This window comes from Capricornis sumatraensis, chromosome 9 (genome assembly GCF_032405125.1).
Source record: "Capricornis sumatraensis isolate serow.1 chromosome 9, serow.2, whole genome shotgun sequence".
NCBI lineage: Eukaryota > Metazoa > Chordata > Mammalia > Artiodactyla > Bovidae > Capricornis > Capricornis sumatraensis.
This window is the reverse complement of record NC_091077.1, coordinates 46,423,732-46,447,849: the sequence shown is the minus strand read 5'-3', so window position 1 is coordinate 46,447,849 and position 24,118 is coordinate 46,423,732. Positions and strand designations below refer to the sequence as shown.

The following is a 24,118-nucleotide window of genomic DNA, read 5'->3' as shown; positions in this document are numbered from 1 at the left end:
AGCCAGTGTGGAGGACTGGGCATATGAGTGATAGAGGGCACGTGGTGTGGCTGTGCCAGGCGGGAGACAACCCCATGGCCTGGGATGGGCAACGAGGACAGGGGTCCTAAAGGATGAACCTGGAAGGACAAGTAGTCCCTGACAGGAAGGAGGAAAGTTAAAGGCTTGTGGGCACGAAGTGCATGAGCACAAGAGGGGTGATGGTCGTTGGAGTGACGGGTGCTGGGCTTTAGGGAAGGGGCAGTCTGATCAGTGTGGGAGGAGCTGCCTATAGCAGCAACAGGATGCAGAGGTCCTCGGGCAGAAGCTTGCAGATGGCCGGAGGTGGTCTGATGGCTGCAGTGAGGAGAGCAGAGGGCAGTGCCCAGTCAGTATGCTGTGGCTATCGTGCTTAGCAGCACCGAGAGTGGACGGAGAGCCAAGTGAGAGCCAGAAAGCTTATTCCTGATGTCCCTTCATTGTCCTCTTAGTGAACGAGAGGTGGAATCCTGGGTGACAGAGCTTAGACAAGTCCTTAGACCAGTGGCCCTCAGCGTTGGGAATCCATTTGGACAGATAGAGCTGGGGCAGGGCTATTAAAGGTGACCCCAGGCCCCTTCTAGGGGACCTCCCCTACTATGACACCCTTGCTGCTGTGTCACTTCAGTCGTGTCCGACTCTGTGCAACCCCATAGACGGCAGCCCACCAGGCTACCCTGTCCCTGGGATTCTCCAGGCAAGAATACTGGAGTGGGCTGCCATTGCCTTCTCCAATGCATGAAAGTGAAAAGTGAAAGTGAAGTCGCTCAGTCGTGTCCGACTCTTAGCGACCCCATGAACTGCAGGCTGCCAGGCTCCTCCATCTGTGGGATTTTCCAGGCAAGAGTACTGTTATATGGCTCTAAAAAGTCATTTATGAAAGAACCTAAGAAGTCTCATGTGCTCAGATTTTTCTTTTTTTTTTTTTTTAACTCAGAAGCATGATGAAGCATGCCAGGACAGATGCCAAGGCAGGGGGTGCTGACGACACGCAGTTGCCAAGGCCAGTGGGGCGGCATCTGGCATAGTCGCTTCTTCTCATTCATGCTATGTTTTCAGTTCATTTTTTACATTTTGAAAAGGTGAATTGCGCAGAAGATAAGCTCAGTCAGTGCCCAAGTGGGTAGAGCAAAATGTCTCCCTCAGACCTGGTCGCCAACTCCACTCCCAGGCAGCAAAGCTGTGCCATGGCTCCTAAATGGCGTGTGTAAGCATGGGCGACAGGCATCGCCAGTGATGGGCATGCACCTCCCCACAGGATGGCAGCTCCAAGGCCCCGCTCTGCTCCTTGTTTCCACTTTAGAAGTCTGTCAGGGTTCTTTAAATGAGTTTCCTCTTTACATTACACTCTTCAAATCTTTTCATTTCAGCAGACATCTCTGATTGTTCACCCCTTTTTGAGATAAATTAAGAACAAATGGCTATGATTTTCCATATCAAAATCAAACATACATATTAACCATCTCCTTGTAAATGAATTTCATGTCCTTGAAAGCAGTGAGCCGTGCGGAGAGGGCCCTGCCCGGCTATTGGCCAGGCCCTTGGTTAGAGCGGGTTCCTCTGGCCTTCCCCAGCCACCTTGGCCTCCCGCCTTCCTCCTGGGGCCTCAACTTGTGCTGCCTCAGCAGCTGGCTCTGCTCCTGCCCCACCACGCCACCCCCTGCCGGGTCAGACAAGAGCCCCAGACCCCATCCCTAGGCAGAGGCTGCCTGTGGGGCCGCTCTGGGTGCTGCGTAATATCAAGGCAAGTCTGGCAGCACTGAGGTTAAGCAGGTTCAAGTGCATTTTTCAAACATATGTAAACTGTTAAGTGTAACAGCAAAGGGTAAACTATCAGGGGAGGAAACTCCAGGTTTTCCATATTGCATCTCTCCTCCTCCTCTCAGTTCTCACGTACATCCCATCTATCCACCTAGCCAGACAAGCCAGTTATTTTGATAGAGGAAATCGAGGAAAAGAGAGAGTTTTCTTCTCCTAGAAATCAAGCCTGCTATACTCTATTAAGAGATAAAAGTGTGTGGTTGTGGCCTCAGTATTTGGATTTGACTTTTACCAAGCGTTCTAGGCATGTAATTTGGTAACTCATTAATCCTCACAAGCCTAGAGGTGATCTCACCCCCTGTTTATAGAATGGGAAACTGAGGCATGGGTGTTTCTTGGCAAATCTCACAGCTTAGGGCAGGAGCTGGGATTCGCACCCAGGTTGTCTGACGGCATGCCCCTGCTTAACCATGGTGCTGTGTGGGACTGTAGCCACCACTGAAGATGGACCCAGGAGGTGAGCTCACGCAGACCCTCCAGTGATCTGGGGAAGGAAGAGGAAGACTTTCCTGAAAGGCAAAATACTCAAGCACCAGACTGGGTTGGCGGGTTAGATGATGGTAATATTTGCCAAGAATCATAATCTTTTTCTTGTTGATATGTATAATGCAAAATTACTAATTATTTATTTTAAAATGTGTAAAAGAATTAGCTTACTTTAGAAACTTGATATTTTAAGCTGCATTTCTTTCTTACTGGGAGACTTTGTGGGGAAGGTGGGATACTGGCCTACATGCTGCCACCTGGACCCTGAGGAGGGGGGCCTGTCATGTGGGCATAACAGCAATGGCTGAGTTTGTGTGAGACTCAGAATATCTGCATAAAAGTGACAGAATGGCTCATTGCTGCAAAATACCTTGTCTTCTGCCCAGAACACAATACCCCCAGTTACTGCTATTCTGGGCAGAAGACAAGGTATGTTATTTTCCCTGTGGAGTCACTGGTTCCTTGGAGGCCCCCGGGACCAGCAGAGTGGAGAGCTTTGCTGTGGCCCACAGGCGAGGCCCTGGTGCTCCAGGCCAATGGCTCAGTGGGCTTCAGTTCCTGCCACTCATCACCCGAAAAGGTGGATTCTGGGCTGCCGAGGGAATTGGAGGAAACTGGTGCAGTCAAGATGCAGGAAACACGTAGCAGTCAGTCTCCGATTGGGGTTGATTGGGTTAAGGCCTTCCAGAATAGTGTAAAACAGCTCTGAACTCAATGAACTGCTGATGGCAGCCTGATGAATGGAAGGAAATGCAATAAACAGATTCCTTGTCATGTTGTTGGCTTCATAGCACATATCTGTGTTCTCCCTGGGATTACGTGAACATTTGCTTTTCTTTGATTTCTGGTTGTTTTTTTCAATATTTCTTTTGTGAGAGAAGACTCTTCAAACAGTTCTGTAGGAGCCCCCGACTCTTTCCTTTGCGAGAGTTGTGTTTAGAGTTTGGCGCAGCCTTCATGCATCACCTGTTAGTTGTTAGGGGTCTAATTCTGCAAACCATGACTTCATCTCCCCGAAGGAAGATAGACACAGTGCTTCAGTACAGCAGATAGGACTACATGCAAGACGCTTGGAGAAGAAGAAAAAAGACACTAAGCCTTTGGTCTCTGGGTGAACTTGGAAAGTAGGTCTGTCAGAGGCATTCACGTTCAGACAGCTGGGCTGTAGCTGAGAAGGCTGCCAGACAGTGCTGTTACTCAAGGCTGTGGGGATCTCGCCAAGTGGCCCAAAATGATCGCATTCCTCATGGACCAGGGTATGGTGGGCCCAGGGGTGCCTCTGCCCTGCTTGGTGCTCTGAGGAGAGAACAAGGTCGCGTCACTAGGCATGTGATGGAGCCAGTGGCTCACCACTGGCCAGGGACTGGCCAGGAGTTGGAGCCAGAGATGCTCAGGTATTTTACCAATTAGATCGTAAAGAGATCTTAGAACAGAAAACTGGCACACAAGTTGGCTAGTGTAACTCATCATTTGACCTGACCCCTTTGCAGTGTCTGTCACTGTGGAACTTCACCAAACTGAGAGTCCTCTCAGAGGTGACCCCCCAGGCTCTGAGGCCCAAACCTGTCCCAGCGTTGGTCATTGGTGACAAAGTTAGACTGTCATTGGTCAGGAAGTCTTGGCTTGCAGGGGTGCAGACCCTGGTCAGGGGTCTGTTTCTTTTCCTGCTAACCACTCTTTGCTGATTCCTTACAGATTCCATTTGTTTTGGTTACAGTCTCTGCTCTGTGGCTCCTGAAGCTCCCTCCAAGGCAGGATCCAAGCACAGAGCACTGCAAACCGTGGAGAAAAGAATTTTCATCTGTAAATGTGGTGCTTGTCTAGTTCTCTTTCTCAGAATCCCTTTTCTCTCAAAATAGAGACAAAAAAAAGACACACAAAACCTTCCAAAATACAAGATTAATCAAGTGCAGCAAACCCTCCCTGGTAGGAAGGCATGGGTTCCATTCAAGTCCTGGTAGAGCTGAAGCTGGCTCTGGCCTGGCCCAGGAGGGGCCCATCCCCCTGGGTAGTGGGTACAGTGGCAGGAACGCAGGCGTAGCCCTGAGCGTAGGGCTTCCGCAAATGTGTCCTTGCTATCATTTGCAAAGCCGAGGATCACTTAACTAGGAAGGAAACTTAATCAGGAAATATCCTTTAGTGGCGTGTGCCCTGCCCCAAATCCTGAGCACTCAGCGCCCTCTCTCCCGCCCTCCTGCAAACATGCCCTGGAGAGCAGATGGGAGCTGATCCATCTTGTTGAGTTGCTGGCATTTTGCACCTCTCCTCCCCCGCTGCAGCAGGCAGCCCTCTCTTAGCCAGGAAAGCCCTTTACAATTGCTGTTTCTAAAACTGGACTGAGGATGAAAGAGGAGAACATATTACTGAATCCTTGGCAAGGGGCGAGTTTGTGCTCTGGGTTCCTGCTTCTTTCTGGTCGCTTGTCAACTGCCCCAGCCCTCTGCCTGCCGCAGTGCAGGGGTAGGGTGGAGCCAGGAACACACTTCTCATAAAAGGTGTGTCTCTGAGGTGCTCCATCTTGTGTGTCCCTTGACGAAGGAGTTGCTATGGTAACTATCCATCTGGAAAACATGCAGGAGTAAACAGAAGATAAAGCTCTGGCTCAATCAGCCAAAATGTGAACCTCTGCCCTTCTTTGTTACCCCATATGATGCTGCTCCCTCCCTCCCGACGGGGCTGAGGGTCCACTCTTTGAAGATAGGGAGTGGGAGGGCCGGCTATCTTGGTCTTCACAGATCAAAAGCGAGCTGGAGTTTTGCAAAAAGAAAGGGGGTTTCTGGGTCCTCGGTGAAGAGGCAGAGGAGTGACAAAGGAGGGACACTTCAGCCCAGCTATTTCCAAGGCGCTAGACACTCCTCGCCCCACTCCACACACCTCCCCAACCCCTCCATGTGCATCTCGTCATCACTCCCAGATGGATCCTGTCTGGCATCCCTGAGTCCATGCTGAATTAGCAGTTGTCACCGTTTAGTTGCTCAGCCACGTCCAACTCTTTGCAACACTATGGACTGTAACCCGCCATGCTCCTCTGTTCATGGATTTCCCAGGCAAGAATACTGGAGTGGGTTGCCGTTTCCTTCTCCAGGGGATTGTCCCAACCCAAGGATTGAACCCACGTCTCTGGCGTTGCAGACGGATTCTTTACCACTGAGCCACTGGGGAAGCCTTGAATTAGCAGTCAGCACAATCCTTGAAATATCACAAGTGGAAAGACTTGGCCCATTGGAGATTTTCGGCATAATGGGAGAGTGTAGGGGTGTGTGGGGGGTGTGAAATCAGTGGCAGTTCAGAGGATTTCCTGGAGAATTGGTCGTATTTCTCATCTGTGGGTGCCGCTTAGTGGGAAGCACGCTGCTTCTCGTGCTTGTGTTCTGTACGGCCTGTCCCTCACCCAGATGCTGGAACACGCTGGAGTTCTGCAATTCATCGTCACCACCTTCCCCACAGGAAAAAAGCTAAAGTAGTGATGCCGAAAATAAAATGACCACATCTCTCTTCCCCCTACCCCCACCAACGGCCACTGTGCCTTCTCTTGGGGAGAGCTTGCACCAGTACTCTGGGCAGGAAGAGGAAACAGGCCACCTCCACTTTCCCGAGAAACCGTAATTTCAAACGACCTTCTTACCACAGGGATGGGCTTAGGGCACTATGGTGGGTTTCTCTTTGTCTCTTTTTTAATGAGGGCCTGGTAACGGATTCTTAGCCCATCATGGGGACAAAGTTGTAATCCCCCAGCCCCCTTCTGTATATTCCTGCTGTAGAGAGTGATGGCCCCATGTTTCCTGTGGCCCCACAGTGGAGAAAGGCTGGGGAGGTGAGGGGGTGGGAGAGGTCAGGAAGCCAGCCAAGCGGGCTGCAGCCTAGTGGTGCCAGCAGCCCCTCTCCAGCCTTCCTGCCACATGGGCTGGCTGTGGCTGGCTCCCCTTCCTGTGCCCTGACTCCCAGGGTCTGGGCTCCTGCTTGGCTTCCTCCAGGCGGGGAGTTAGACAATAGTGTTGTAGGTATACTGCCTCCTCCATGAACGGGGGCAAGTGGAGTCCAAGCTGGGCTCATTTCTGCAGCTGTACATCAGGTCACTTAAGCATCCCAAGCACTCTTTCTTGCTTGGTCATGATAGGGTCATCTCCTCTGGGCTTCGGCACACACAGCCAACCGTCAGTTACAGGGAAGCTTCGGTAAAATTGACAGGGGATCCTGGTACTCAGACTGTTCGGGGGACAGCCCTGTTGAAGCTACTGGATGGGGGCGGGAGATGTATTGACTATATCGCCTTCCTCCCTGGGCCTCGCTCTAGTGACTTGCAGGTGTGCCTTTCAAGCACATGCACGTAAGGATCCCTATGACCTGGGAGCATCAAGCAGGCAGAGCCTCAGGTGACCCTGGTGTCCACTTTTCATCAGTGCAGCGATTATTGAATTCCCGCCTTGGATTGAGGGGAACCCTCCTGATCCAGCTATGGGTAGCCAAGCAGCTGTTCAGTTTGACACACAGACTCATTTTTGCATTGGGTTCAGCTGTAACAGTAGTTTAACATTGTAAACCATGTAGGTTTAGTCACTAAGTTGTGTCCGACTCTTGTGACCCCATGGACTACAGCCCATTAGGCTCCTCTGTCCATGGGATTCTCCAGGCAAGAATACTAGAGTGGGTTGCCATTTCCTTCCCCAGGGTAAACCATGTAATATTGTAAATTTTAAATATGTGATTTTAATGTAGCTAGAATTTTTTTCCTGCAACTATTTTATAATGATGCCAAGTTTTAACTTTGCTGGACAAGTCTAGTGTTTACAACATAACTTTGAATATTATAAATCCTTTAGTACTAGGAAGAGGCCAGACTTGAGTTGAGCCCAGAAGGGTGGGCTAGATGGATGTTGCAGGCAGGGCTGTGGTGTGGACAGATTTGCAAAAGTGGGGATGTAAGATACATTTGGGGACAGTCTGCATTTCTCATTAAGAAAATGAGACGAAAGTAATGAGGTAGACAGTTCACAAAGAGAGCTAGGCCACCAAGGAGGGGAAAGAATCTCTTCCTGAAGGGCATTTCCTCATTTCTCCCATCTTTGGTGCTTTTGTCTGGTCTGCTGAGACCTTGTCCCCAAAGACTGGTCAGTAACCTCTAACTTAGCACCAACTATAGGTCAGGCTCATCTCCTTCTGGGTTCTTAATTATTTTGTGGAAAATGTCAAATACACAGTATGTTGAGAGAGGAACTCTGACGTCTTACTCTCTCACAGGTGTTAACGTTAACACCTTTGTCACATCACCACATTTGTTTTCCTCTGTAGACTCTTGCAGAATTATTTGAGTAAGTTGCAGATACCAGGGCCCTTCACCCCTAAATACTTCAGCATGTATCTCCTAAGGACAAGATGCTCCCTTCAGAGTGGCAATACTGTTATCACACCCAGGAAAATCAGTGCTCCTTTGTGTCTGCTATCCAGCCTACACTCAGATCTCTCAGTTGTCTCCAGAATGACTTCTATAAATTTTTTTGCAATCAGGATCCCAGTGAGTATTGACACTTTGTATCTGGCTGTTGCGTCTGTGTAGCCTCTTTTAATCTACTACACCCCACCTCTTTTCTTTTATGTTTTTATGATGTTGACTTTGTAAAAGGTGCAGTCATATCCTTCCAGTTTTGAATCTGAGTGTGCAGGCGTTCAACATTGATTCTGTTAACAGAAATGTACTGAGTAACATGCCACCTTCCCCTGATGTCCCGGAAACCCCTGCTTGACTCCTCACTCAGGGGCCACAGTGCTGGCCCCAGGGGGTTGCTGCTGATGATATCTGGCATGCTGACTGTGGGTAGCCCTGTTCTGGGAAGAGAGTTCAAACCTGAGCTCTACCACTCCTCACTGAGGGCCTTTAGCTAGTAGTCCTTTCTCCTCTCTAAACCTCAGTTTTGCATGTCTGCAACAAAGGGGTTGGGCCAGGGGTCTCGCTTATCCCCCTCAGCTTTGCCTCTCAACACCATTGTGACTTGCCACCAAGTGTTTCCAGGCAGACCGCCTGCAGCTTCATGGCTCAGGCGTTAGGACACTGCTGCCTGCTCCCCTTCCCGCCACTGAGAACAGGGGATTTGGGAGGGTGCACACAACTCTCTGATGCTATAATGTGACCATACACCCTTCCTCTCCTCTCCCCAAAGCGGAGATTCTGGAGCTGGCTGGCAACGCGGCAAGAGACAACAAGAAGGGCAGAGTCACGCCCCGGCACATCCTGCTGGCTGTGGCCAACGATGAAGAGCTGAATCAGGTATGGGGCTCTCCTCTGCCTCCCCAACCCAAACACCCCAGCGGGCAGTCTTGCGGCCTAAGAGCTGTCTATCCGGAGGGAGGGTGGTGTTTGGCTGGCTGTCGAGGGTGTAGACTGCTTGTGACTATTAGCCACTTACCTGCCCTCCCCCCACCCACCCCGTGGCAATTTTTCCCTAAGACTTTATTGGTTGGGGGTAGGGGGAATAAAGAAAGATATTTGACTCTCCTGGAAGAAAGATGGTTTGGAAACTCCACCCAAGTGAAGGAGTCTGAAGCCTGCCCCCTGTGTAGTGAGCCAGGGTCCTTGTAGATGCCACAGAGGAGAGCGCTCTGCCAGCCAAGAGCAGGAGCATGGGTGGGAGGACTGACTTCTTGAAGGTCATGGACAGGGTGGTCCGGCTCACCATCTGCTCATTTGGTTTCCCTGCAAGCTGCTAAAAGGAGTCACCATAGCCAGTGGGGGTGTGTTACCAAACATCCATCCAGAGTTGCTAGCGAAGAAACGAGGATCCAAAGGGAAGTTGGAAGCCATCATCACACCACCCCCAGCCAAAAAGGCCAAGTCTCCGTCCCAGAAGAAGCCCGTGTCTAAGAAAACAGGGGGCAAGAAAGGGGCCCGGAAATCCAAGGTGAGTATGTGATTTGGCAGGGATGTGTGAGGTGTGGGGCCAGGCAGGTGCAGGTAGGTGGGGTCACAAGGGTGCCCCTTCCTGCTGAAGGCTCATTCCCCTCCTGGGTTGGGGGCCTGTGGAAACAAATGGAACTGACGACAGATAGTCCAGCTCAAGTGGCCAGAGTCTGGATGCAGGTGGGAAACTAGATTTCCCTGGGCAGAGGTGATGTGGAGAGGTGCCGGGGCATAGAGCCCCAGGCTGGAAGGGGCCAGTGCCTGCCCTTCGAGGAGATGCCCACGCCTGTGGCGGGGTGGGTACCTGTGTGTGCAGGGGCTTCCCTGTGCAAGCAGCTATCAAGCCCTTCCCAGAGGTGCCGGCTGCAACACTGGCCGTTGACACGTCCGAACTGTCGTTGTGTTGCCATGGCTTCGTGTCCTCTTCCGAGCCTGTTGCAGCAGGAATGGTTCAGACAGTCAGCTCTTTGAAATGATTGCCTTGTTAGGAGGAAAATGGATGCGTTGTCTGGGTGCCTCCTGCCGGACCCAGTTTGAACTGAGACTAGGCCATAGGTGCTGATCTTGTGGGGAGTGAAACCTCCTCGTGAGTATGACCTAGTGTCTTACGGAGTAGGGCGGGCCGACTGATCCCAAGCCAGGATCTAGCTCATCCACCCTCGGGAGGCCCACGCCTATAACTGGTTGTGCTCAGCCATCTGAGACTCCGGGGTAACTGGGACGCATGTTCTCTGTTCCTCCTGGCTGGGCTCTGCCTCTCAGCTGTTGTCACAGACCCCAGGACCAGCAAGCTAGGACCAGTGCTGCTCTGTGTTTAGTGAAATGGAATCTGAAGGCTGCCCTGTCCTGTGGTGTCCTCGCAGGAATCATCCTTCCGGTCCCCCAGCCAGACTAAGGAAATTCTTTGTGGTGGAAGGTGGCTTTCCTATTTTGTAAGTCACATCCCTTGGAAATGCCGTGAGGGGTCTAATGCAGTGTCAGCGTCAGGACGTTTTCCCTAGAGCCCTCACTGCAGGGAGATGGTGAGACACCTTCCCAGGACAGGTCCAGGAGCCCTGACCCAGAGCCACGCACCAGCCCACGCTCCCAGCATGTCCCCTCCTCCAGGCCCGTCCAGAGACCAGGCAGGCCTTCACCAAATGGAGGGGCACCTTCTCAGACCTGTAACCTCCCACCCACACTGTTCATGGACTCTTTAGCTAAGGTATTAAGAGGCTATATTTTTCGTTCACCCTTCTGTATGTAGACAGTCACTTCCCTCATTCCCTCAGTTCAGTTACTCAGTCGTGTCCGACTCTTTGCGACCCCATGGACTGCAAAAATGCTGGGCTTCCCTGTCCATCACCAACTCCTGGAGCTTGCTCAAACTCATGTCCGTTGAGTCGGTGATGCCATCTCATCCTCTGCCATCCCCTTCTGCCTTTAGTCTTCAAACACTTCCCTGAAAACTATAAAATTTAAATTCTTCTTGCCCACAGAGCCTCTCAACCCCACCCCACCCCACCCACCAGGCTCAGAATCACTCCCACTTCTTTGAGAGAGAAACCTAATACTGGAGAGTGTCCTGTAAGTTATTTCCAGACACTGCATTCCACCTAGCTCACAAGTCCTGGAGGAGGCTTGGGGCAGGCTAGGGGCAGGCAGGGGATTTCACAGAATACTGTTACTCATTCCTGCTAACTATAAAATTAGCGGATTGAACGGTTTTTTTTTTTTTCCCCCTTACAACATTTGCATTTGTGGGGAGGGGCAGGACAGGGCAAAGCCAGGGCATCCTGGCTCTTTTAAATGTTGAAAAATAAAACGAAGATGCCAAGTCCATCATCTCTTGATTGTGGGCCTCAGGGAGCTGGCTGCCTGCAGAGCAGGGGCTAGTAGGGGCAGAACTGCGTCCCTTCACGTAGCCTTCCTGTGCCATGGCCACGGTGTGGCCTTGCTCACGTGGGCCACTGCTGCTTGATGTTTGAGCACCTCTTCAACGCCAGTGTGTCTGGCAATCCTGGGTTGAACCTCACTCCCTAGCACCCCCAGTCTTCTGCCATAGTTTTTGCCTCATGACTTTATGAACTTCACGACTTACCAAACATTGGGAATGCTTTTTCTTTCTTTTTGGATTCGAAATACAGAGGGCACGTGTGTGTGTGTCTTTAGCTTCTAGTAGCTATATTTGGAACTCGGTGTTTCTAATAACCATATGCCAATAATCACTTGAACACTCAACTTCTCCCTTGATTACAAAAGCAGGAAGTCTGTTATGGTGGTCTGTTTTTCTTCTACACAATAAAACACATTGTCTGCTTACTGTACCAGTATTTGGCTAACATTAAACCCTGGGGGAAGCTGAAATTGGAACCGTGAACAGCTAATTTTCAAAACATTTGTTTAATGTAAATTGTGGTGTCAGCTCCCAGAAACAGCAGAGAACCCTGCATCTCCAGGTTTAACTGGAATGTTCTGAAAATAACCTTTCCAGAGACAAGCAAAAAAAGCCTTAGTTACATGCTAAAGCACTTGTAGTGAAAGGGAGTTGGTATTTTTCAAGTGTCAACACTTGAATTCCAAATCATAATTTTTCCCCCAATTCTATGTAATTGGAAGGTTTTGAAAGTCTCCAGTTGTGACAGCTGAGTCAGCTATAGTGGAAACTGTTAGAGAAGGTGACACAACCCACTGGGTGCTGGGCGTCCAGGGCCCTTGCAAGTGCCTTGGGGTTTCTCCTAATTGGGTGGCCTCAGGCAAGTCTGTGCCTCAGTTTACCCACCCTAGTGAAACAATGGGTTCCATTTCAGCCCTACAGTTTAGTGACTTTAATGAGTATTTGTGTGGGTAGTGTCTGTGAGTTTGGATAGTATGAAAGAGTATGTGGTAATAAAATCTCACTCACACCACAGTCCTCCCACTTCTCCCCAGAGCAGAGTTCTCATGCACCCTTTGAGAAAGTCTAAGCACTTGAAAGCATATGGATATATAAAGCCTTCCTGATACTACTAGCTTTAAATATATATATACACACACACACACACACACAAATATATATATACACACACACACACATACATCTTTCAGTTCAGTCCCTCAGTTGTGTCTGACTCTTTGCGACCCCATGAACTGCAGCATGACAGGCCTCCCTGTCCATCACCAACTCCCGGAGTCCACCCAAACCCATGTCCATTGAGTTGGTGATGCCATCCAGCCATCTCATCCTCTGTCGTCCCCTTCTCCTCCTGCCCCCAATCCCTCCCAGCATCAGGGTCTTTTCCAATGAGTCAACTCTTCACATGAGGTGGCCAAAGTGCTGGAGTTTAAGCTTTAGCATCATTCCTTCCAAAGAAATCCCAGGGCTGATCTCCTTCAGAATGGACTGGTTGGATCTCCTTGCAGTCCAAGGGACTCTCCAGAGTCTTCTCCAACACCACAGTTCAAAAGCATCAATTCTTCGGCACTCAGCTTTCTTCACAGTCCAACTCTCACATCCATACCTGACTACTGGAAAAACTATAGCCTTGACTAGATGGACCTTTGTTGGCAAAGTAATATCTCTGCTTTTGAATATGCTGTCTAGGTTGGTCATAACTTTTCTTCCAAGGAGTAAGCGTCTTTTAATTTCATGGCTGCAGTCACTATCTGCAGTGATTTTGGAGCCCCCAAAAATAAAGTCTGACACCATTTCCATTGTTGCCCCATCTATTTCTCATGAAGTGATGGGACCAGATACCATGATCTTTGTTTTCTGAATGTTGAGTTTTAAGCCAGCTTTTTCTCTCTCCTCTTTCACTTTCATCAAGAAGCTCTTTAGTTCCTCTTCACTTTCTGCCATAAGGGTGGTGTCATCTGCATATCTGAGGTAATTGATATTTCTCCCAGCAATCTTCATTCCAGCTTGTGCTTCTTCCAGCCCAGCATTTCTCATGATATACTCTGCATAGAAGTTAAATAAGCAGGGTGACAATATACAGCCTTGACGTACTCCTTTTCCTATTTGGAACCAGTCTGTTGTTCCATGTCCAGTTCTAACTGTTGCTTCCTGACCTGCATACAGATTTCTCAAGAGGCAGGTCAGGTGGTCTGGGATTCCCATCTCTTTCAGAATTTTCCACAGTTTATTGTGATCCACAAAGTCAAAGGCTTTGGCATAGTCAATAAAGCAGAAATAGACGTTTTCCTGGAACTCTTTTGCTTTTTCCATGATCCAGCGGATGTTGGCAATTTGATCTCTGGTTCCCCTGCCTTTTCTAAAACTGGCTTGAACATCAGGAAGTTCACAGTTCACGTATTGTTAAAGCCTGGCTTGGAGAGTTTTGAGCATTACTTTCCTAGCGTGTGAGATGAGTGCAATTGTGCAGTAGTTTGAGCATTCTTTGGCATTGCCTTTCTTTGGGACTGGAATGAAAACTCACTTTTTCCAGTCCTGCAGCCACTGCTGAGTTTTCCAAATTTGCTGGCATATTGAGTGCAGCACTTTCACAACATCATCTTTTAGGATTTGAAATGGCTCAACTGGAATTCCATCACCTCCACTAGCTTTGTTCATAGTGATGCTTTCTAAAGCCCACTTGAGTTCACATTCCAGGATGTCTGGCTCTAGGTGAGTGATCACACCGTCGTGATTATCTGGGTCATGAAGATATTTTTTGTACAGTTCTTCTGTGTATTCTTGCCACCTCTTCTTAATATCTTCTGCTTCTGTTAGGTCCATACCATTTCTGTCCTTTATCAAGCCTGTCTTTGTATGAAATGTTCCCTTGGTATCTCTAATTTTCTTGAAAAGATCTCTAGTCTTTCTCATTCTGTTGTTTTCCTCTATTTTGCATTGATCGCTGAGGAAGCCTTTCTTATCTCTTCTGCTATTCTGTGGAACTCTGCATTCAGATGCTTATATCTTCCTTTTCTCCTTTGCTTTTCGCCTCTCTTCTTTTATGAATCTTATTCCCCGATGACTTGGCAGTGTGGCTTCAGTGGTTGCTGGTGCCAGCTTTGTATTCCAGTTCTGATAGTTCCTGGCTGTGTGACTTTGGAAAGTTTATATCTCTAGCATCTCAGTTTCCTCATCGGTAAACTGGAGGTATGTCACAGGGTGGTTGGGAAGCTTAAAAGAGAATCCATGTGGAATGCTTGCAGCAGTGTCTGGCACACGTCAACTGTTTCTCTTACTCCCTTGGCAGTTCTTGTTCATCTTGGCATGTGAGCTGCTTTAGTATCTCATGGTGTGACCCCAGTTACTGATACTATAAACAGAACCAGTGTACCCAATTCTCTGTGGATTGTTCCTTGTGTCCATTCTGAGAAACCGTGCCATAGTGACCATCACTGTGCCTGGGTCTTTGTGTGCAAGTGCATCTGTAGGAGAAAGGCCTCCACGTGGACTTGCTGAAGGAGACAGTGTATTTTTAACCTTGATGGCTATCACTGACATATACAGCATATTATCCCATTAAGAAATTTTGAAAGTTGCCTTATTGTTTTCCTGTTTGACACTTGAGTAGTTGAAGGAAGATGCGTGCGTGCGATCTGTGTTTTCTCGTCGGCCTGTGCTTGCTCCCCTTCTTGGTAGTGAGGGTATAGCACCTCGGTGCTCAGTGAGCTCTGGTCTGGTGAGGGAGGCAGAGTCATTACAGAAGCGGGGTGGGCAGCGAGTGGCTCTCTGCCCATGGTAAAGTGGAGTGGCAGTAGGGCAGCATCGCCTTTCATAGGTGGTCGGGGGAGGCTTCTCTGGGAGGGCAACATTGAAGGAGAAGGTGTCTAGGCATTCCAGTGACAGAGAAGAGAGCTCCTGGCACAGGGCGGGAGCACACCTTACTCCTCCCAGAGAGAAGGGGGCAGGCCTTCGTGCGAGGTCCCCAGCACATCATAGAGACCTGGGGACCAAAGATTCAAAGGAAACTATGCCGAAATCTTCTAGGTTGAGACCCCTTAACAGAAGGCTTGCCAAGATTTACAGGATAAGCTTTAGGGCATCGCCAAGAAGATAATTTTTGCCAAAAATTCTGATAAAAAGTTATCTAACCTCAGATTTTTCAAATATATATCCATGCTACCACCTCAACTGAATTCCACCCTCATGTGTGAATCACTCTCCTTGATCAAGAAAATACACTTGCTCCTTTTTGCCTGGCAAAAAGCCCAAGATGATTTTGGGAGAGTGCCTCTTTCTTTTTTGAGAAATATTTTGAACTGCAAATGAGGGATGAATGTTCTGGTAAGGGATTCCAAAGAAAGGGATGGGTTCTTTTGTGAAGATGCCATCCTTGCAAAATTTTGCTGACTTTTTAATGAAATTTCCAGAGATTCAAACATCAGAGCAGATGAGACTTGGCCGAGATCAAGATCTTTTTTTTGTACAGTTCTGTGTATTCCTGCCACCTCTTCTGAATATCTTCTGTGTTAGGTCCATACCATTTCTGTCCTTTATTGTGCCCATCTTTGCATGAAGTGTTCCCTTGGTAGCTCTAATTTTCTTGAACAGATCTCAGTGTTTCCCATTCTATTGTTTTCCTCTGTTTCTTTGCATTGTTCGCTTAAGATTGCTTTCTTATCTCCCTTGCTATTCTTTGGGACTCTGTATTCAGATGGGTATCTCTTTCCTTTTCTCCTTTGCCTTTCACTTTTCTTTTCTCAACTATTTGTATAGTTAGTATTCATCGTCTCATATACAAAAAAGAAGTTTTTTTCTCCTTATGATAACAACTCTCAGGACCTGCTCTCAACAAATTTCCTGTGTCTCATACAGCAATGTTAACCATAGTCTTCATGTTGGATATTACATTCCTAGTACTTACCTGATAACTGGAAGTTTGTACCTTTTGACCACTTTCCTCCAATCCCTCCTGCCTGAACCCTCTGTCCTTAGAAACAGATCTGATCTTTTTTTCCTGTGAGTTTGGTTTTCCTGTTACTGTTTTTAAGATTCCACATACAAGAGAGATTATACGGTATATATGACATTTTAATTTCTCTGACTTACTTTACTTAGCAGTGCTGTCAAGGTCCATCCATTTTGTCACGAATGGCAGAATTTCCTTCATTTTTATGACCGATTAATACTCCTTTTTGTTTACATAGGGGAGTGTGTGTCATACTTTATCCATTCTTCCATTGATGGCCATTCTGGTTGTTGCCGTATTTCTGTATCTTGGCTATTACACGTAATGCTGCAATGAACATGGAGTGCATATATCCTGTTGCAGACAGATTCTTTACCAGCTGAGCCACCAGAGAAGCCTGAGAATACTGGAGTGGGTAGCCGATCCTTCTCCAGCGGATCTTCCTGACCCAGCAATCAAACCCATTTCTCCTACATTTCAGGCGGATTCTTTACCAGCTGAGCTACCAGGGAAGCCCTTATATCCCTTTGAGTTGGTGTTTTTGTTTCCTTTGGATGAATTTTCAGAAGTGGAACTGCTGAATCATGTGGTAGTTCTATTTTTAATTTTTTGAGGAACCTCCACAATGCTTTCCATAGTGGCTGCTCCAATTTATGTTCCCATCAACAGTGAACCAGGGTTCCTGTTTCTCTACATCCTCACCAACACTTGTTATTTCCTGTCATTTTGATAATAGCCACTCTTAACAGGTGTAAGGTGCTATTTCATTATGGTTTTGATTTGCATTTCCCTCATTTCCAACATTAGTGATGTTGGCCATTTGTATGTCTTCTTTGGAAAAGTGCTCTTGAGTTTTTAGCTCTTGTGTTGTCAGAGTTTTTATAAAGGTCCATAGGTTGCCTTTTCATTTTGTCAATTGTTTCTTTTGCTGTGTAGAAACCTTTTAGTTTAATATAGACCTACTTATTTATTTTTGCTTTTGTTGCCTTTTCTTCTGGCATCAACTCCAAAATCATTGCCAATACAAATATCAAATTGCTTACTGTCTGTTTTTCGCATGGAGTTTTATGGTTTCAACTTGTATGTTCAAGTTTTTAGTCTATTATGAGTTGATTTTTGTGTATAGTGTAAGATAGTGGTGCAGTTTTATTCTTTTCCATTGCTTGTTGAATTTCTTCAACAGTATTTATTGAAGACACTGTCCTTTCTCCATTGTATATTTTTGGCTCCTTAGCTGTGCATTAGTTGACCATAGATGCCTGTGTTTGTTTCTGGGCTTGTTATTCTGTTCCATTGTCTGACTTTGTGCCAGTATCATACTGTTTTCATTACTACAGCTTTCCTAGGTAGTTTGAAATGCGAGAACATGAGGCCTCCAGATTTGTTGTTCTTTTTCAAGACTGCTTTGGATAGTTGAGGGTCTTTCATGGTTCCACACAGATTTTAAGATTGTTCTATTTCTTTTTAAAATGCCATTGGAATCTTTTTCACATTTTACTGTTTTATTTTTTTTTTAATTGAAGTATTATTGATTCATAATGTTAATTTCTGCTGTAAAGCACTGTGATTCAGTTACACACACACACACGTTTATATATGTATTTTTTAAAAATTATTTAAGAGCACATTTTTATCTTTTAAATTTTATATTGAAGTATATTTGATTTACATTGTTGTATTAGTTTTAGGTGTACAGCGAAGTGATTTTTGTTATTTACATACCTATTCTTGAATTTTTTTAATTGGGGTATAGTTGCTTTACAACTTTGTGTTCGTTTTGCTGTACAACAAAGTGAACAAGCTGTGTATACATACATCCCTTCCCTCTTAGACCTCCATCTCTCCCCCACACCCCATCCATCTAGGTCACCACAGAGCACTGAGCTGAGTTCCCTGCTTGGTCATTCTGACTGATGTGAAGTGATAGCTCATCGTGGTTTTGATCTGCACTTTCTGTAATAATTGGTTATGTTGAGCATCTTTTCATGTGCCGTTTGGCCATCTGTATGGGCTTCCTAGTGGCTCAGTGGTTAAAAAAAAAAAAAACTTTGCCTACAATGCAGGAGTTTGCCTGCCAAGCAGGAAACATGGGTTCAATCTCTAGGTCAGGAAGATCACCTGGAAAAGGAAACAGCAACCTACTTCAGTATTCTTGCCTGGGAAATCCTATGGACAGAGGAGCCTGGCAGACTACAGTCCATGGTGTCACAAAAGAGTTGGCTATGACTCAGTGACTAATGGCACCCCACTCCAGTCCTCTTGCCTGGAGAATCCCATGGACAGAGGAGCCTGGTGGGCTGCAGTCCCTGGGGTCACGAAGAGTTCGACATGACTGAGTGACTTCGCTTTCACTTTTCACTTTCATGCAGTGGAGAAGGAAATGGCAGCCCACTCGTGTTCTTGCCTGGAGAATCCCAGGGACGGGGGAGCCTGGTGGGCTGCCGTCTATGGGGTTGCACAGAGTCGGACACGACTGAAGCGACTTAGCAGCAGCAGCAGCAGTGACTAAACGACAATAGTTGTCTTCTTTGGAGAAATGTCTGTTTAGGTTCTTCTGCCCGTTTTTTGATTGGTTTGTTTTTTTGTTATTGAGCTTCATGAGCTGTTTATATATTTTGGAAGTTAATCTTTTGTCAGTTGCTTCATTTCCAAATATTTTCTTCCATTCTGAAGGTTGTCTTTTTGTCTCATCTGTGGTTATCTTTGTGCAAAAAGCTTTTACATTTAATTAGGTCCCATTTGTTTAGTTTTGTCTTTATTTTCATTAGGAGGTGGGTAGAGAAAAAATCTGCTGTGATTTATGTGAAAGAGTGTTCTGCCTGTGTTTTCCTCTAGCAGTTTTATAGTGCCAGGTCTCATGTCTGGGTCTTCAGTTCATTTGGAGTTTATTTTTGTGTATGGTGTTTTTGTTGTTGTTCAGTCTCTCAGTCGTGTCTGACTCTTTGCAACCCCATGGACTTCCTGCCGCACGCCAGGCTTCCTTTTCCTTCACCATCTCCCAGAGTTTGTTGAAATTCATGTCTGTTGAGTTGATGATGCAATCCAACCATCTCGTCTTCCATCGTCCCCTTCTTATGCCCTCAGTCTTTCCCAGCATGAGGGTCTTTTCCAGTGAGTCGGCTCTTCACATCAGGTGGCCAAAGTACTGGAGCTTCAGCTTCACCATCAGTCTTTCCAGTGACTCTTCAGAGCTGATTTCCTTTAGGATTGGCTGGTTTGTTTTACTTGCTGTCCAAGGGACTCTTAAGAGTCTTCTGCAGCATCACAATTTGAAAGCATCAATTCTTTGACATTCAGTATGGTATTAGAGAATGTTCTCATTTCATTCTTTTACATATAGCTGTCCAGTTTTCCCAGCACTGCTTATTGAAGAGACTGTCTTTTCTCCATTTTATATTCTTGCCTCCTTTGTTAGATTAAGTGTGTGGCTTTATCTCTGAGCTTTCTAGTCTGTTCCATTGGTCTGTATTTCTGTTTTTGTGTAAGCACCACACTGTCTTGATGACTTTGCTTTATGCTATTGTCTGAAGTCAAGGAGCCTGATTCCCCCAGCTCCATTTTTATTTCTCAAGCTTGCTTTGGCTATTTGGGATGTTTTCTGTTTCCATACAAATTATAAAATTTTTTGCTCTAATTCTGTGAAAAATGCCATTGGTAATTTGATAGGGATTGCATTGAACCTGTAGATTGCTTTGGTAGTATAGTCATTTTTGCAATGTCGATTCTTCCAATCCAAGAACATGAACTATCTCACTATCGTTTTGGGTCATCTTTAATTTCTTTCATCAGTGTTTTATAGTTTTCTGAGTACAAGTTTTTACCTCCTTTGGTAGGTTTATTCCTAGGTAGTTTATTCTTTTTGTTGCAGTGATAAATGGGGTTGTTTCCTTAATTTCTCTTTATGATCTTTTATTGTTAGTGTATAAGAACAAAACATTTCTGTGCATTGATTTTGTATTCTGCAACTTTACCAAGTTCATTGATTAGCTGTAGTAGTTTCCTGGTGGCATCTTTAGGATTTTCTATGTATACTATCATGTCGTTGGCAAACAATGACAGTCTTACTTCTTTTTCAATTTGAATTCCTTTTATTTCTTTTTCTTATCTGATTGCTGTGGCTAGGGCTTCCAAAACCATGTTAAATAATAGTGGTGAGAGTGGACACCTTTGCCTTGTTGCTGTTCTCAGAGGAAACGGTTTCAGTTTTTCACAATTGAGAATGATGTTTGCTGTGAACTTGTGTGTGGCCTGTATTATGTTGAAGTAGGTTTCCTCTATGCCCACTTTCTGGAGATTTTTTTTTTTTTAAGTCATAAATGGGTGTTGAATTTTGTCTAAAGCTTTTTCCGCACCTATTGAGATCATATAGTTTTTATTCTTCAGTTTGTTAATGTAGTATGTCACAGTGATTGATTTGCAGATATTGACAAATCCTTGCATCTCTGGGATAAATCCCACCTAATCATGGCATATGATCCTTTTGATGTATTGTTGGGTTGGTTTGCTAGTATTTTGTTGAGGATTTTTACATCTATATTCAGTGATATTGACCTGTAATTTTCTTTTTCTGTTATATCTTTATCTGGTTTTTGGTTTCAGGGTGATGGTAGCCTTGTAAAGGGAGTTTGGGAGTGTTGCTTCCTCTGCAGTTTTTTGGAAGAATTTGAGGAGGATGGGTGTTAATTTTCCTCTAAATTTTTAATAAAATTCACCTGTGAAGCCATGTGGTCCTAGACTTGTGTTTGTAAGGAATTTTTAAGTCATAGTTTCAATTTCAGTACTTGTAATCAGTCTGTTCATAGTTTCTATTTCTTCTTGGTCCAGTCTTGGGAGATTGTACCTTTCTAAGAATTGTCCATTTCTTCTAGATTGTTTATTTTCACTGGCATATAGTTGCTTGCAATAGTCTCTTATGATTTTTTATATTTCTGTAGTGTTTGTTGTAGCTTCTTTTTCATTTTTAATTTTATTGATTTGAGTCTTCTCCCTTTTTTTCTTGATGAGTGTGTCTAAAGGTTGGGATTTGATAATATCACAAAAGCACCTCTCCTACCATCTTGTTGTGGCTTCTTTTCTTTGAAAATACCTTTTTTCTTGGTGCCTTCTAGTATTTTTTGTCACTGGTTGCTCAACAGTTAGTTTTGATTCTGATGTTTTCATGAGAGGAGGTGACCGCAGGCCCTTCTATTCTGCCATCTTGCAGAGATCTCTCTCCATTGGAATTTTGATAGGGATTGTAATGGATCTGTCAATTACTTTGGGTAGTATAAACATTTTAATGGTATTAATTTTTCCAATCCTTGAGCATAGAATATCTTTCCATTTATTTGTGTGTTTAATTTCTTGCATCAATGTCTTATAGTTTTCACTGTGCAGGACTTTCACCTTCTTGTTTAAGTATAATCCTTGGCATTTTATTCCTTTAAATGTTGTAAATTGTTTTCTTAGTTTCTGTTGATGATGATTTCATTATCAGTGTATGTTTTGAAACACCACATAAAACCGTGTATTGATTTTTTTGTCTTGCAACTTTACCGAATTCATTTATTTCTAATGTTAGAGTTTTTTTTGTGTATAATATGTCATGTTCAAATAGTGACAATTTTACTTCTTTCTTTCTGAGTTGGATACCTTTTCTTTTTCTTGCCTGGTTGCTGTGGCTAGAACTTCCAATACTACATTGAGTAAAAGTGTCAAGAGTGTGCATCCTTGTCTTGTGCCTAATCTTAGAGGAAAAGCTGTCAGCTTTTCACCATTGAATCTGATATTAGCTATGGGCTTGGCATATATGGTCTTTATTGTGTTGGGGTATGCTTCTTCTGTACTTACTTTGCTGAGGGTTTTTCATCACAAATAGATGTTGAAGTTTTTCAATTGCTTTTTCTGTATCTATTGATATGATCATGAGTTTTATCCTTCATTTGTTGATATGGTGTATCACACTGATGGATTTGCAGATGTTGGACCATCTTTCTATCCCTGAAGTAAGCTCTACTTGATCATGGTGTATTATCTTTTTAATGTATTGTTGAATTCAATTTGCTAATATTTTGGTGAGCATTTCTGATCTGTGTACATTAGGGGTATTGGCCTTTAATTTTCTTTTGGTGTCCTTGTCCTGTTTTGGTAGGATAATGCTGGCCTTGTAAAATAAGTTTGTGAGTGTTTCCAACTCTTCTGTATTTTGTAAGAGTTTGAGAAAGATTGGTATTAATCCTTCTTTAAATCTTTGGTAGAATTCACCAACGAAGCTGCCTGATCCTGGACTTTTGTTTATTGGGAGGTTTTTAATTACTGATTTGACCTCTTCAGTAGTAATTGGTCTGTTCAGACTATCTGTCTCTTCACAATACACTCTTGGTAGGTTGTATGTTTCTAGGAATTTATCCATTTCTAGATTTTTTTTTTTTAATTTCTCTTGGTTTCTTCCTGTTGGTTGTTCAGTAACATGTTGCTTAACCTTCACATATTTGTGATTTTTTTTCAGTTTCCTTCCTATAATTGATTTCTGGTTTTATACCATTGTGGTCAAAAAAAGATACTTTATGATTTCTTACATTTATTAACACTTGTTTTGTGGCCATTCATGTGGTCTATCCTGGAGAATGTTATATGTGTACTTGAGAGGGAGTGTGTATTCTGTTGCTTTGGGTGGAATATTCTATATGTATCTTTTAAATCCATCTGGTTTAATATGTTTTTTAAGGCCAGTGTTTTCATACTGATTTTCTGTAAGGAAGATCTGTCCATTGATGAAAGTGGGGTATAAAGTCTCCTATTGTAATTGTGTTGCTGTCTATTTCTTCCTTTAGGTCTGTTAATATTTGTTTTCTGTACTTAACTTGCTCCTATGTTTGGTGCATAAATATTTACAAATATTATATCTTCTTGTTGGTTTGACTTGTTTATCATTATGCAGTGTCATTCATTTTCATGGCAATCATTTTTTTTCTGCTTTTTAAAAAAATTTATTTATTTTAACTGGAGGCTAATTACAATATTGTGGTTTTTGCCATATATCAATATGAATCAGCCATGGGTATATATGTGTCCCACCATCCTAACCCACCCCCACCCCACCCCTCTGGGTTGTTCCCAGAGCACCAACTTTGGGTGCCCTGCTTCATGCATTGAATTTGCACTGGTCATCTTTACATACGGTAATATACATGTTTCAGTGCTATTCTCTTGTATCGTCCCACCCTTGCCTTCTCCCACATAGTCCAAAAGTCTGTTCTTCACAACTGTGTCTCTCTTGCTGTCTTGCATATAGGATCGTCGTTACCATCTTTCTAAATTCCATATATATGTGTTAATATACTGTATTGGTGTTTCTCTTTCCGACTGACTTCACTCTGTACAATAAGCTCCAGTTTCATCCACCGCATTATATCTGACTACAATGTGTTCTTTTTTTATAGCTGAGTAGCATTCCATTGTGTATATGTACCACTACTTCCTTATCCATTTGTCTGCCAATGGACGTCTAGGTTGCTTCCATGTCCTGGCTATTATAAACAGTGCCGCGGTGAACACTGGAGTACACGTGTCTCTTTCAATTCTGGTTTTCTCGGTGTGTATGCCCAGCAGTGGGATTGCTGGGTCATATGGCAGTTCTATTTCCAGTTTTCTAAGAATTCACCACACTGTTCTCCATAGTGGCTGTACTAGTTTGCATTCCCACCAACAGCATAAGAGGGTTCCTTGCTTTCCGCACCCTCTCTAGCATGCATTGTTTGTAGACTTTTTGCTAGCATCCATTCTGGCGTGAGATGGTACCTCATTGTGGTTTTGATTTGCATTTCTCTGATAATGAGTGATGTTGAGCATCTTTTCATGTGTTTACGAGCCATCTGTATGTCTTTGGAGAAATGTCTGTTTAGTTCTTTGGCCTACTCTTTGATTGGGTTGTTTATTTTTCTAGTATTGAACTGCATGAATTGCTTGTATATTTTGGTGATTAAGTCTTTGTCAGTTGTTTCATTTGGTATTGTTTTCTCCCATTCCGAAGGCTGCCTTTTCACTTTGCTTATAGTTCCCTTTGTTGTACAGACACTTTTAAGTTTAATTAGGTCCCATT

At 44.9% G+C, this 24,118-nt stretch overlaps 1 protein-coding gene across 6 annotated transcripts in view; it reads left to right on the top strand.

Moving 5' to 3' along the window:
- MACROH2A1 (macroH2A.1 histone) overlaps positions 1-24,118 on the top strand; it is an 81,203-nt gene that overhangs the window by 25,170 nt on the left and 31,915 nt on the right. For all 6 annotated transcript variants that reach the window (XR_011145394.1, XR_011145393.1, XM_068981482.1 and 3 more), the window contains exons 3-4: positions 8,481-8,587; positions 9,021-9,218. Coding sequence is in view for 4 of the 6 variants with exons in the window: in XM_068981482.1 (XP_068837583.1) it covers positions 8,481-8,587; positions 9,021-9,218 (305 nt within the window). In the remaining 2 variants the exon portion in view is untranslated. The remainder of the gene's footprint in view (positions 1-8,480; positions 8,588-9,020; positions 9,219-24,118) is intronic.